We start from the raw sequence: 14,302 nt of genomic DNA on the forward strand, positions 1-14,302 counted from the left end.
CCACTGCAGCGGTGAGACGTTAGAAGGAACTGCTCACTCAATTGTCATTACCATGCATAAAATCAAAAATATGGGAAATTTGTCTTACCAAGTTGATTGTGAAAAATTACTCGCATCAAAATTGCCATTTTTACAGTATTGTGATATCGGTCTCTGAAGCAGTAAATCCCCGAAAGTGACTTGCATCTCATACAGATTCCAGGGCAGATCCCAGGGTGGCATTCTCAAGTTTTGTCTAGCTGTCAAAGTCACTGTGCAAGTTCCCGATCTGATCAACAAATCCTGCCCAGAGCCCTTCCTGAATTCAAGCCCCAAAGTGAGCACACATAGTAGAGTATGCTTAAATCGTTTCAACAGGGGAATCCCAACAATGCACATACAGGTTTGACCACAAGAGGGTGCGCGATTTGGTTTTCTTTCTTTCTTTCTGTTAAAGGGGATGGCTAGTAATCAATCAGTGGGAATCAGTAGGAATGCTGAGGGATGATCGTTCCAATCCTTGTGGGATTCATTTAAGAGTACATTATATATCTACTGTTGTGTGAAAATTATTTGCTTCAGAATGGTCTTATATTCGAGTAATGTGCAGATTAATGCCCCGTCATTGACCAGGCACGCTAACCTGGAAACATTAAACTGCACAGTACTTGAATATGAGACCATTCTGAAGCAAATAATTTTCACACAACAATGGCTATATAATGTACTCTTAAATGAATCCCACAAGGATTGGAACAATCATCCTCCAGCATTCCCACTGATTCCCACTGATCAGTTACTAGCCATCCCCTTTAATCTGGTGAGTGCTACAGGAACTGACATACAGTAATATCTCTTCTAGAAGACAAAGACGACTTCGGGGGGGGGGGGGGATAGCTCAGTAGACTGATTACCAAAGAATGCACAGAATATGACAATATTATGGTGGCCATCTTTTTGAAAGCCTGAAATATGAGATACCATTTCCATATTTTTCAGTGTTGATGTGTGGCTTTGACCACAAACCAAACCAAAGTCTTCAATAACCCGTTGAAGACGTACTGATGTTCCTGTAACACGCATTTCCCATTTACCCCAGCCTGAAAATACTCTGGTCTAGTCTTCAATGGATTAATAGGAAAGAACTTGGGACAAGATTTGAGGAATAAAAAGCTCACTGAGGAGCACTGAATCTCTCATAGACACTACAGAACAGTACAGCACAAACTGGAGAATGCCACCCTGGTCTGCGGACGAGTGAACACTATAGATGGACATCTTTTGATTTCATAAGTACAAACAAACTAGAAAAGAAGGAGATAATTGGGGGCAGTGTTAGTCTCTCTTGGCTCCCGGCTTGCCCGTCAACATCTTCTTCCGCTGCCTCAGCATATGTGAATACAGGCGCGGGAATACTGCAGGAGGAGAACAGAGAAAAGAATGACATCATAATGGGGCTGAATTTAAGATGGCACGTATTTTTCATGCTAGCAGCAGTCTTTGGCAAACATGACACAATCTCCCTTCATTGCATATCATCCACATTAACCATAGAAACAGCAAGCTTGCATGGCCATTAAGAAGATTACATTTGTGATACTATTATTATGTAACCTCAAAAAGTCACAGACTTTGAAAAACTGCACACTGCAAATAATTTGGCTAACATGAAATATTAAATTTCGTCCAAATTCAAAAAGTGAAACATAATTAGGCCTACAACATCATATCCAAATTTCACAGCTCGGGAATTTTTTAAAATAGGAGACTTTTCAGATCTTATGAAGCATGACGGTTGAATTAGCACTAGCGTTTCAATGTGATTCCCATGAAGCATGACAGCATCTAAACTCCAAAATTGATTTCAAAAAAACTTTGATTATCTGGTGACCAAGGCAAGTGGCCTCTTCAATCATGATTTCAAGGTAAACTGCATACTATCTTGCCAAGTTATTCACTCCTACACTGAATTCACGTCTTTCCATCTAGATTTTTTGTAAGGTTCTCTCCTGCATTTGAAACAAATTTGAATCATATGATTGTGCTGAACAGTTCACAAGTATCTTCATTCCATTTGCTGTGATAATAACGAATAACAGAATTGAACAATGATCCACTGCTATCTGTTGTAACGTGTTGCCACTTACAATTTCTTCTCTTGCTTACAATGGCAGAAAACCTGGCACAATGCAGGAGTAAAAACAGAGGATGGTGCATCCGTTTCTTTGAGTTCACGCCCTTCACCTCCCTAGCAGTCTGTCTTCCTTTACTGTCTTCAACCTTTCTGCTATTCTTCCACTGATGACGTCCATGCCTACTAGACTAATATTAAATAACATTAGGCTGATAAGACCTTACAGACCCCCAACCCCGGAAGGACCAAAACATCAATGGCATCAGCGGGAGGGTCTTCAATCCTCCAGCTGACGGGAAACATGCAATCCTTTATTCTGGTACAGGAGTAGGCAGGTGACATCTGTTTTCCTTAAACCTATCCACTTTGTTTTCTGAACCCAAGCAGTTTTTAAACAATAAATTTTGATATGGATGATAGTGAGATAATAAATGAAATATTTTTATAAGTACGGTTACTCCAAACAATTAAAGAACCATTTTTTTTTTTTTTTCTGGAGCAAATTGCCCACTAGGCAGAGCTCCATCAAAACTAAGCCAACCATTTCTTTGACTTACTTGGAATATAAAGAATCATAAGGAAGATTAGCACGCTGTAGTAATCAAAGGAAATGTTGTAGTCATTTGGCAGCTCCAAGGAATACAGACCGGTACTCTTCACGTATGGTAATGCCAAGTATATGGTCCAGAGTTCACCCTGTGCAAGAGATACAATGCAAGAAAGTGCACCAGTCTTTACAGAATGTATAATGGCAGGCAATCAAGAACCTTTTACAACACATGCCAGTCTTTATATCATCATTTAACATATGGAAAACTGTAAAAGTGGAATATTTCGCACTCGGGTATTAAAGATAAATTTAATACATTTTTAATTCTGCATAGTGAAAATGTACAATATGCAAAAAATTGTGTTTTATTTTTGCGCTAATTTCACATTGGGCGAAATATATCACCATATCACTTTTACAGTACGTTTTGTACATGATTAAGTAAAAATTATTTCTTTTAAAACCTCAGTAAAGTTTATAATGGTATTGAAAGTAAACATGCTTTCTTTTGAATAGATATAGGAAGCCACATACACCATCAGCTCTTATAATTTTTATACTGTACAAAGTGCAAGCATTTGTGAAGCTTGGTTTATACAAGCAATTAATCAAAATTTCTTCGAAGACATAAAGGGTTAGGAAAGCATCAATGTAACCATTCCTATGCTTTGTTTGCTGACTGGTGTGCACACGGCCGTGCTTTCTTTGCCAATTGGCACGGATGTCTGGAAATTAACTGTCAAAGAATTGAGATCATCTAATCCTCCTAATCCCTATTGTGTCACAATGATCTTCCTGTTGATCTGATGCATGTTGCTACACCTGAGTGGGCTTAAAATGTGACCGTGCATCACAAAACAAACAAAAAGTTGCACACACTGATTTTGCGTGAGGACTGAAAATAAGTGAAATGGGTCAACCTAGCCAATCTTGACTTTTTCATATTTTCTGAAAGAGCAAGTGTCCTTTTACATTATGTTAAAATTTGGGGTAATAAAATGGGCGGGAAACTTCAAAGTGTGTTTTTTAGCAGTTTATCTCGAACATTTTTGGTAGAATAGTGTGATTAGGTGTGTCTTTAGAGTCCCTCTTTCATTTCTGAAAAACCTTGTACACACTGTTCACTTTCAACTCTAATAACTTTTGAAAGGATAGTGCTACTGCTTTGAAAGTTGGCATTAATTACGGACAGAATGTGTTAATGAGGCATGCTTAATTTCAGTTTAATCTGATAATCCCTTCATGGTTTACTTCCTGTTCTTTGTCCCATTCATCCCACAGCCAGCACGGTTTGGTAAAGATTAAAGGACAAGTTCACCTTCATAGACATGTGGGTTGAGTGAATACAGCAATATTAGTAGAACACATCAATGAGAGTTTGAGGAAAATCGGACAATCCGTTCAAAAGTTATGGATTTGTGAAGTTTCTGCTCAGTCACGGCTGGATGAGAAGACTACTATAGCTTGTGATGTCATATGAGTACAACTATATAAAGAAAGTATAAAGAAAATTCAAGATATTCTCACTTTTCTCACATGATAAAAGAACACTCGACTTCTCTCTTTCAGAAGGCAGGGGGAATAATATTACCCAGCAACATAAGTCAGTAACAAGTCGAAGAAATTTGCACTTTATTCAAAAAGTCAAGTTTTGTGAAATTCTCTTTTTATTTTGTTTATATCGTTGTACGCATGTGACATCATACACTGTAGTAGTCTTCTCCTCCAGCAGTGATTGCACAGATATTTTAAAAATTCATAACTTTTGAACGGATTGTCAGATTTTCCCAAAACTTTCACTGATGTGTTCTACTAATATTGTTGCCTTCACTCAATCCACATGTATATGAAGGTGAACTTGTCCTTTAAGTGCTTGAATAGACACTGTACTTCAGAGCCTCTTTTCTCAGTTCAAACTTTTCTAGAGTGTGCGCTTTCTTTCCAATATTTAGATAGGTTTATAGGAGAGTCCATTTGATTTGAGTTATACATCATTTTAAAGCTTAAAGTCTGCTCTTTCAGAATATGGTCTTAACTAAAAAGTCATGTCTGGCAACTTTTTGTTTGTTTTGTGGTGCAGGGTCACAAATAGAGTACAACTAGCTTGAGTTTGGATGAAACTCTGAATGCTGATGAAAACGCTTGGCAAGTAAATGTAAAGTGCTTGGTACATAAAGAATTAAAGGTGCATGGTCCCGGTGTTTTAGTCAAATGCGTACGCGGGCGCACGGCGCAAGTTCCCTATAGGCCTCTTTTGAATCACTGTATAGTTATAGCCAAACAGATGATGTATGCATGTAGACATTTGGGTATTCTGCCAACATTTGAACTGTTCTGGTCAAAGCTAAAAATTATATATGTGACCCTGCACCTCAAAACAAACAAAAAGTCGCCAGATATGAATTTTTAGTTAAGACCATATTCTGAAAGAGCAGACTTTAAGCTTTAAAATGATGTATAACTCAAATCAAATGGACTCTTCTAACCTATCTTAATATTGGAAAGAAAACACAAACTCAGGGAAAGTGTGAACTGAGAAAAGAGGCTCTGAAGTACAGTGTCTATTCAAGCGCTTAATCTTTACCAAACCGTGCTGGCTGTGCGATGAATGGGACAAAAAACAGGAAGTAAACCACCAGAGTAACAACAATGAAGGGATTATTAGATTAAACTGAAATTAAGCATGCCTCATTAACATGTTCTGTCCATAATTAATGCCAACCTTCAAAGTAGTAGCACTATCCTTTCAAAAGTTATTAGAGTTGAAAGTGAAGAGTGTGTACAAGGTTTTTTTCAGAAATGAAAAAGGGATTCTAAAGACACATCTAATCACACTATTCTACCAAAAATGTTCCAGATAAACTGCTTAAAAAACACACTTTCCTGCCCGTTTTATGATACCAAATTGTAGTATAATGTAAAAGAAGACCCGCTCTTTCAGAAAATATGAAAAAGTCAAGTTCGGCTAGGTTGACCCATTTCACTTAATTTCAGTCCTCACGCAAAATCAGTGTGTGCGACTTTTATGTTCGTTTTGAGGTGCACGGTCACATATGTGACTGAGAAGCAAATTGGTTTTCAAAATAGACAACTAAGTAAATTTGAAAGGAAGTGGATAAATCTGCATGCCTCTCCTTGACATAACATTCTGGCTGTTACTTTGGTATGTGATATGGATGGCATAATTCAATATGTTATATGTGAAATTTAAAAAAGCACAAACTTGTGTGCACCTGCTATTTTTTCCCTCTTTTTTGTCTGTTTTTGGTGTTTGTTATGTATAATCATGTACAATGATTATTATTGTTTTTGTGAAAGGATGGAAATTAATAAAAAATGAAAAAAAAAATTAGATTAAGAGGTTCTAAAACCCATTTTATGACAGCTGTTGACGTGGATATGTGCATACACTGTATTTGGGATATTGTATGCCTATTTTGACATCTGTGAAAGTATAAATGATCTTCCATAATTTCCAGTATGGTTGCAATTTCCCGGTGCATCAGAATGAGCTCTGACTTGCTTGAAAATGCGAGTCCACGCCAGATTCAAGGGGCATTTAACCTTTTGTGTGCTCTTGGTGCCGACTGGCTTTGAAAGCCAATGTATGAAATGTGGAATATGGAACATGAATTCTAAAAAAAAAGTTTTCTATAGAGACCTACGCTATCGACTCCTCTTTAGCGCTTACGCAATGGCCCACTTCCCCGAGTCCGAAGAAGTCCGATTCACTGTAGTCAGTGGTCGGATCACAGTTCGGCTCATGATTCAGCTGAGGGGGATGACAGCTTCAGCAAACTTCTTTTGTGATGTCATAAAAAGAAGCACATATGCACGCACCCTGGCATTACTACAGACTGCGCGATGCGCAGAGAAGACAACGAAGGCAACGTTACTTCGCAACACCTACGCACTTTACTCTTGATGACAGCTCAACTTCGGTAATCTTCGTATCAATGCTAACAGTGATCGGCAGTATCATCAACAGCGCCCTCTACACTACCGGGACTATGCACCTTTAAAAGGAAATGAAGAATAGAAGAAAAAAGAAAACAACTTAAACAAAAACACTTACGGTGACACCAATGGGGTACAGTACAATGAAGAGGGTGTATCGAAGCCACATCAGCACATATGGGAGTCGGTTAAGAAGAGCAAATACGTAGAAAGCATAACGAATAACTTCTGTGATTGTCCATGCCATCACGTACAGTATAATACTCTTCTCATTCTGCACCTGAGGTGTGGGACAAGAAAGACGAAGACGGCAATTACAGTCAGTCACACATAAATCTAGAACAATCATCATCATTCTATACTTCATATCATGCCAAAAAGTAATATAATAATCAACAATGACCGCATAATCAGATATCAAAGTATCAGAAAGTCTGTATTGCAAGAGAAATTTACTCAGGTAAGCGGTGTTTACGTGTACAAATTGTCCCTATGCAGCCATTTTACTTTGCCACTGTGATGCGTCATAGATCATAACAATTTCATTTGTTTGCATTAGACACACAAATCACCATCCCTGGTCTAGCTGGCCTAAACTTCAAACTTGGGAGATGTTTTAGATACATAAAGGAATACAGACATATGTCTACTGAGGGAAAATTGAGGAATTCTGAGTCTTAAGCTCCACACACAAGCAGACAAGGCTTGTAACCTTTGGTAGGCAGCTGATGACGATCCTAGGAAGGATGCATTTCAAAAGGCAATGATTATTCCCAAACTTTGGGAAGCTGTCATACTTTTCTTGGAGGGCGTTATGTGAAAGTTCATATTTCAGGGAGCACCCTGCCAAAGAGCCAGGGATACTCTCGTGCAGAAATGCAAATAAGGTCACTCAAGCAGTCAAGCCTACCTGGATCACACTGTGTGTGACCGGCCACAGGAGAACCAAACGGGACGTCACCTGGAACGCCGTCAGGACTGCCGATGATGGAACGATTCCTATCAGGCAGTGCACCACCTGTGGTCACATGGAGCAATCGGCAAGGACAAAGAGATCAACAGATGAGGTAATAGCATAGCAGCCCAAACAAATGTAGTCTTGTCATAAATGCTCAAAAATATGGGAGCCCCCACCCCCCCCCCCCCTCCAACTGCTGAGAATTTTAGATCCTTGCTTTATGACAGGGCTCCACACTAACTCATTCTTTCTACTCGTCCGACCTGTCTGTCGGACCAGTACAAACCGTTTTCCCATTTTTTTTACTGGTTCATTCCTGAAAAAGTTACTGGTCCGACAGTGATTTTTACTGGTCCTGGATTATCAGACCAGTGCCAGTGTGCAGTGTTGTTTATGACTTTTTTTTTTCCACTGAAGTCTTGCACTCATTTTGATACCATATTTGTCCATATTGGATACCTGTGGGGGTGTCATATGCAAATTAATATGTGCATGTCATTAAAATTGCTCATTACACATACTGTGTAATACATTTGTGTACAGTTTGATACAAACTGTCGATCCACAGCGGCTTGCATGTCTCTCTGAGTCTTGCACAGAAATTGATGTTGCGCTGGCTTATTCCTCTTTTTGGTTCAGATTGAAACTGAACAAAGTTTGGAAACAATGCCAAGAAGAGTACAAAACAATAAAAACATTAAAAATACATTTATCACACAAATTCATACATTTATCACACTACCTTCACTTATATATCCACCTATGGAAAGTGATAACAAAAAGTAACTGTTCTATTATCAACTTATTTCAGTTATGACCTTGCACCTTTCTCAATGCTGTTCTCATTGGACTAGAAAAAAAAATCACTAATGTTAAACAAAAACAACATTTCTGATGAGAAAAACTGTTTAGATAGTTAGTTGATATAACAGGGGTCAATTGAATTCTCTTTCTGACAAAGAAATGAGAAGGTATCAATTTGCAAATGTGCTAATATCCACACAAATATGGTTTAGTTTTAAAATTTAAACAAGTGAAAACAAAAATAATTGAACAAATCAACAAAAACACTTTAGAAATTTGCCCTATAGATTCTTTCTTCATAGCATAATTTCAGCTTTCTTTCACCATCAAATCTTCCCTTGTTGATCTTCACCTCATATCACTTCTGATTTGATTAGAAACAAAATCTTCCCTATACAATTCGTCCTCCGTAACACTGCACGATAATCTTATCTGCGATCAATAAAACCATTGGATATTTAAACTGTGATTCATCGACCATTGACTGACCTCAAGAATGGCCGCAGTCTGGAAAGCCTTTAGAGGCAGCTCGATGGCGTCGTAGAGACCCACATTGGTTTTCTCCTGTAGGTAATGACGGACCCCCATTGCACCAACAGATAACCACCTGTATCAACAGATTGCAATAATATCATTAGGTAGTCTTTGTCATTATAACAAAATTACGCAAATTCCACATAGGCCCTGGCTAAACATTGCTTTTTTTCCTTCCTTCTTCATAATACAGTATTCATCGCATAATCGGGACAGGTTGGGAGTAGCAAACACGGCCCCTTTAAGTGAGGTGCCCGATTTCGCGATGAGTACTCACCATACACTAACGGCATACGACATGTACATGTAGTGCACACACACACACACACACACGCACACACACACACATGCATACTGACGTACTGTACATGTACATGAATACACAACACGCTACCCCTCGGCGCGACCCTCCAGCTCTCCCTGCATTCTCGCAATGATGTAGAGTAATCGCAACCGGGTTCGATTCTTCTGTCAAACACGCGTGTACACGTAATCAATGTCAGCTCATAGTCTAGATTCATAAAACGTTACGTATTCGCACATACATTGAACCCTTCTCATCTTTCACGCTCTCCCTCCCACTCTCTCCCCCATTTCACTGAATACGTAACTGTTCATAGCCCTCATTTCAATCACGTAACTTTTGCCCAGTCACAACTGAGGAAGATTGTGACGTACACACAGATCACAGTGTACAGCTGTATTGAAAGTTGAAACCGAAGAGAGTAGATAACAAGATACGAAGGCGCGCGATAACAATGGACTTTGCCTTCAGAGTGTATGACTGAGATTAAACAACGCACACAGCCTGGGCTGTATGAGCGAGGCATGTTTTTTATTGGATGTGAGTCGAGTAGGAATTGCAAGCGAGCACATGGCTTTGCTTATGTAGGGGAGAAGAATGTTCGCGAAGGCATGTGCTTTGCAATGGCATGGATACTTACAAATGTATACACGGCGCTTTCGTGGCTATGCATGTACATGTACTGGATGGACGGAGGTCAAAACACACCAATCCGAAGCTTGCTTGTAAGTTTGTTGTAAACGACAACTGATACGGAATCTTTGAAATATTGTTGTGGTATTTTGGTAGATTTTTTGTGTAAAATATTAACAAAATCAAAGATCGCTTGAAGAAAAATTGTCCCGTTTATCAGAGGTCCCCGCCCGATTATCCAGTGAAAATAACGTGCGTTGGAAATGTTTCTGGGAAGCGTATATCATTTAAGCGAGGATCCCGATTATCAGATGCCCTATTATGCAATGAATACTGTAACTCCTACAGTTTTAAGACAAAGTGCAGCTACCAATTATTTTGCCATGAATAACAACAATTTTTCATGAAGTTCCCTACAAGTTTCAGTATTTATTCGCTGCATAAATTCACCTCGCAGTATTTACTCTAGAAAGATGGAACTACAGTGTAGCTACAGTCTGTACCTTACTACATTACATTTCAGTACATTTTGGTACACCCATGGCTTTGCAGGCAAGGATTCAAATGCAGGCAACTTTTTGCACATCTTCAATCAGAGATGGAGCTATCTATCAAGTAAAAAAAAAAAGAGGAAAAAACAGAAAAAAGGCCAAAAGGATCATTACAGTGGACATTGCATGTAAAGTGGTTGAAGATTTGAAACTTTTGTGACCTGGCCACAATCACTATGCAACTGAACAACTGAACTCTAAGATATTCAATCAAATTGCAATGTACAATGACATATATAGCAAGACTGTGAGAGACCTACATTGTACATAACTGCAGTTGTAATTTACAATGTACTCCAACAGGCCATCGCAAAAGATGTTTTCTCCCTTCTTTCCTATCAATATGTGTTGGGGCAAAAGTACACACCAGGGCCCTCATATCTACCTGTAACAGGTCTTGTTTACCTTTGGGAACAGCGATTTAAAAAATGTTCAAGATATCACATTTTATGCATATTAAATGTTTGTGTAGGTCAGTTGTATCACAAAACATCCTACCATGTAAAAGTTTTGCAATATAGCCTAAAATATGAGGAGATATCACTATTTTTCTAAATAAACCATAACTTTACAGTTTATTCTACAATTTTATTATAACTGTTGTTCGTATTTTGTATCTTTACTTCACATTGATTATACTGATTAACATTTTTACATTTGTTGTTTCCATCCCTCACTCACATTTAGAACTATTTTGAAGCACTAAAGCTGGGTTTTTGTTTCCTCTGCAAAAGGTAAATAATGCCTTTTTTAAGATTAATGTACACATATATAAACTTCAAGTTCTTTTAAATGCTTATTTTTTTAAAAATGAAGCTTAATTTTTACTCAAAGGTGTCCTCCTCTGTTAGAATGTTGGAATAGAATTTGTATCCTTCAATTTCAGTATAGGGTACCGGTACATAAATTCTTCCTTTTAGCTGCACTGGGCACGCTTGTTCTATAGAATACTACTCAGTGGGGGGATCCAATTAATTGTAGAGATTGTACACGCCTAAAGTATATCAGGGTACTAATTCTTTATCCTCAGTATCTCTGATCTACTGTAAAACTAACTGCCAACAACAGCACAGGCTTGCACACAAACCTGTGCATATTAGTATAAAAATGTACTGGACGTAGGGCTACACCATCCACTAAACTTGCCCTTTGAAGGTAAATTTTGCAAACTTGGAGGTCCTATAATCGCGGAGCAGTCGCAGAGACATCTGCAATTGCAAGACCAGCTGAAAACACTGGAGAGAGTCTCTGCAAAAATGTTAACATATTCAATAGTTTCTTGCGACTCCTCGGAGACCAGGCTTGTCTCAAAGAGACATCACAGAGACGTCTCCAAGACCACTCCATGATCACTGGACACTGAGACTCTCGAGTCGCCATCTAGTCTCTATCTCTCAAGCCAATGATATATACGTCTAGAGTCTTTTTGAAAACCATTTCATTATCTCTCGCTTTTGAAAGCAGGAATAGGACTTACAGTGTAAATAAGCATGACAATTGTGAAGAACATGAAACATGAATCAGATTAAATTAGAGAACCGGCAAGTGTCAAACTGAGCCGAGGCTGTGTACAATCAATTTTAAGTGTGCATGATCGAATGACCAGTGATGACCCCTACTCCCCTAGCCTAGATTAGACTAGCTCATGGCCGGATGGTGAGCTCCAGCTGCATCTCCTGGGAAGCCCTGCTGCTAGATAGTCAATATGTGTTCGACCATTTGCACTGGATTCACCTCATGGCCTCACAATGCTCAATCTTAATTGAATTACACCAGGGTCCAGGGAGGTGCTCACCTCCCTGATTAGATTCTACATCTATACACACACCTTGAATCTTGAATACACATTTGACTTGTACATGGTAATCCTGGTATTGTAAATTGTTGTATTTTACTAGAATCAACCACAACCAGCAAAAGACACTTATCAATCACTAACCAAATTCCAAGGGCACACTGAAAAACTTGTTAAGCAAACAGTGACCCCTACACCCCAACCCCATGCCCGGATGGACAAGGCCCAGGCCCAGGCCCAGCTACTGTCTGTAGCTGTACAGAAGCAAGCAGATGCCTGGATGGATATCCAGTGCTCTGCAGCTGCAAGAATACCCATTCATTCAACACAGCAGACAGCTCGCCACGGCCACGCACCCGTAGTACGCATCGGACCATGGACGTGCGAATAGCTGCACTACTGTCTACACCGTACACGATAAGGATTATCGGATTGAGAACAAAATCTTTCATTCAAGACCTCAAAGAAAGCATTATGGATTAAAAAAATATGAAACAAATAGGTGTCATACATTACCCTGCACACAAAACTACATTGTAGAGAACTAGATATGCCGTAGCAAGGCCAGAAACCTTGCTTTTTCCGGCCGGTTTGTGGGAGTTTTCGGCAGACATGCCTGCGCCTGGAATTCTGGAAAATTGGAGTGCGCCATCTGTTGTTAGATGCCACCCTGGTCGTCGGTCCCGTTTCATAAAACTTGTACTAACATTATTCTGTGAAGGTCAGTGGTGACAACTCAGAGCGTCTGCCACATTTCTATGACAAATTATTTGCTCTCACCCAATCAGATACAAGTGTGCAAGAATTCCAGTACCTTATAACAACTATCACAATTTGTCACTTATAACAAGTTTTAAGAAACGGGTCCCCGAAATAATTCTCACGGTCACAATACAGTGAGTCCTATACCAGCAGCCTATACAGGGTGCCTAAGCTGCGGAAGATGTACCAGTACATTGGTTTGAGAATGCGCACATCTATATAATCTTGGTTCCAGTCCCAAGGAAGTGCCATTCCTTTTATTTTTTCCTTCCTTATTCTTTGCACATGACTAAAATAGATTCATAGGAAGAACCATAAAACAAACGTGATTCAATCATAACGGAGTGTAGAGTATTTTCATCTCTCTTTGCTCTGCTAAACAGCTTCGCTCTGTGGAAAATATTGTGCCAATGAACTGTATAAGAAACTATATGTACCGGCGTAGTCTCTCTGGTTTCATTTCCCCCCCCCCCCATTTTCTATCCTTTATTTCACGTGCAGAATATTCACCCTGACGTATACAAAGGAAAGATAGAAAACAACTAAAATGGAGCCAGATAATTATCACAGATAGCTAGGTCCTACTCGATTTTCAATAGTCTCAGCCGTGTGTCTCTTTTTCTTCCCTCGATCTCATTATCTTACTAAGCGGCATTAGTGTGACATTTCCTTGGCCTTTACGCTCTATACCGAGATAATAATAAGTGCTATTAAGAAATAAGAAATTATTTCTTATATCATCTTCATATCATGTAATTATTAATTGTAACGATACAACATTATTTTGTAGTAACTGTCATACTAGTTCAATTACTTTTACTGGTTTCTACTGGTTTTTCGACCTGATGGGTTGTGACGATACAACATTATTTTGTAGTAACTGTTTGTAGTTCAATCATATTACAAGTGGCTATTATGTTCTCTTACCTCTTACCTGTCACGTTCCATCCAAAATTTCGTTTAGTGCAGCCGACACTAGACGTCTTGCAAAACTAGATGATGTGCTATGAATAGTATAAAATGTTTACATCGATTGTTTTAGAAATATAAGTTTTCCATCATAAGTTAGATCAAAATACTGGAATTAATTACCAGTTCTTATTAAAGGGTGTCCGACATTGTCATCTTTTAAGCGCAAATGTAACATGTTTTTAATCCAAACCCAAATGTGATTTACCCTTTTTGTTTTTCTTTCGGTGTCCTTTCTTATTTTATTTTATTTTTGCTCTGTATGAAGTGTATTTTCTTAACCTGTATAATAATACTCAGTAAACATAACTGCAAATTGGAACCTGTTCATTGGAAGGGAATCGGCCTCGATAGGTCGCATTGATGACCTTT

General features: G+C 38.8%; 1 protein-coding gene across 1 annotated transcript; it reads right to left on the bottom strand.

Annotated features, from left to right (window-relative positions):
• Window positions 1-761: 761 nt before the first annotated feature.
• Window positions 762-12,827, bottom strand: LOC139739485 (very-long-chain (3R)-3-hydroxyacyl-CoA dehydratase 2-like). The gene is made up of 6 exons (XM_071650088.1): window positions 12,716-12,827; window positions 8,872-8,989; window positions 7,531-7,638; window positions 6,739-6,900; window positions 2,671-2,809; window positions 762-1,394 (listed from the first exon to the last, which is right to left on the bottom strand). Exons 1-6 carry the CDS (start codon window positions 12,811-12,813, stop codon window positions 1,315-1,317), a joined length of 705 nt encoding a protein of 234 aa, XP_071506189.1. The 5' UTR covers window positions 12,814-12,827; the 3' UTR covers window positions 762-1,314.
• Between the last annotated feature and the right edge of the window lie 1,475 nt (window positions 12,828-14,302).

This window comes from Diadema antillarum, unplaced genomic scaffold (assembly GCF_040938485.1).
Source record: "Diadema antillarum isolate AM-2024a unplaced genomic scaffold, OU_Dant_1.0 seq00000799_RagTag, whole genome shotgun sequence".
Classification (NCBI taxonomy): Eukaryota; Metazoa; Echinodermata; class Echinoidea; order Diadematoida; family Diadematidae; genus Diadema; species Diadema antillarum.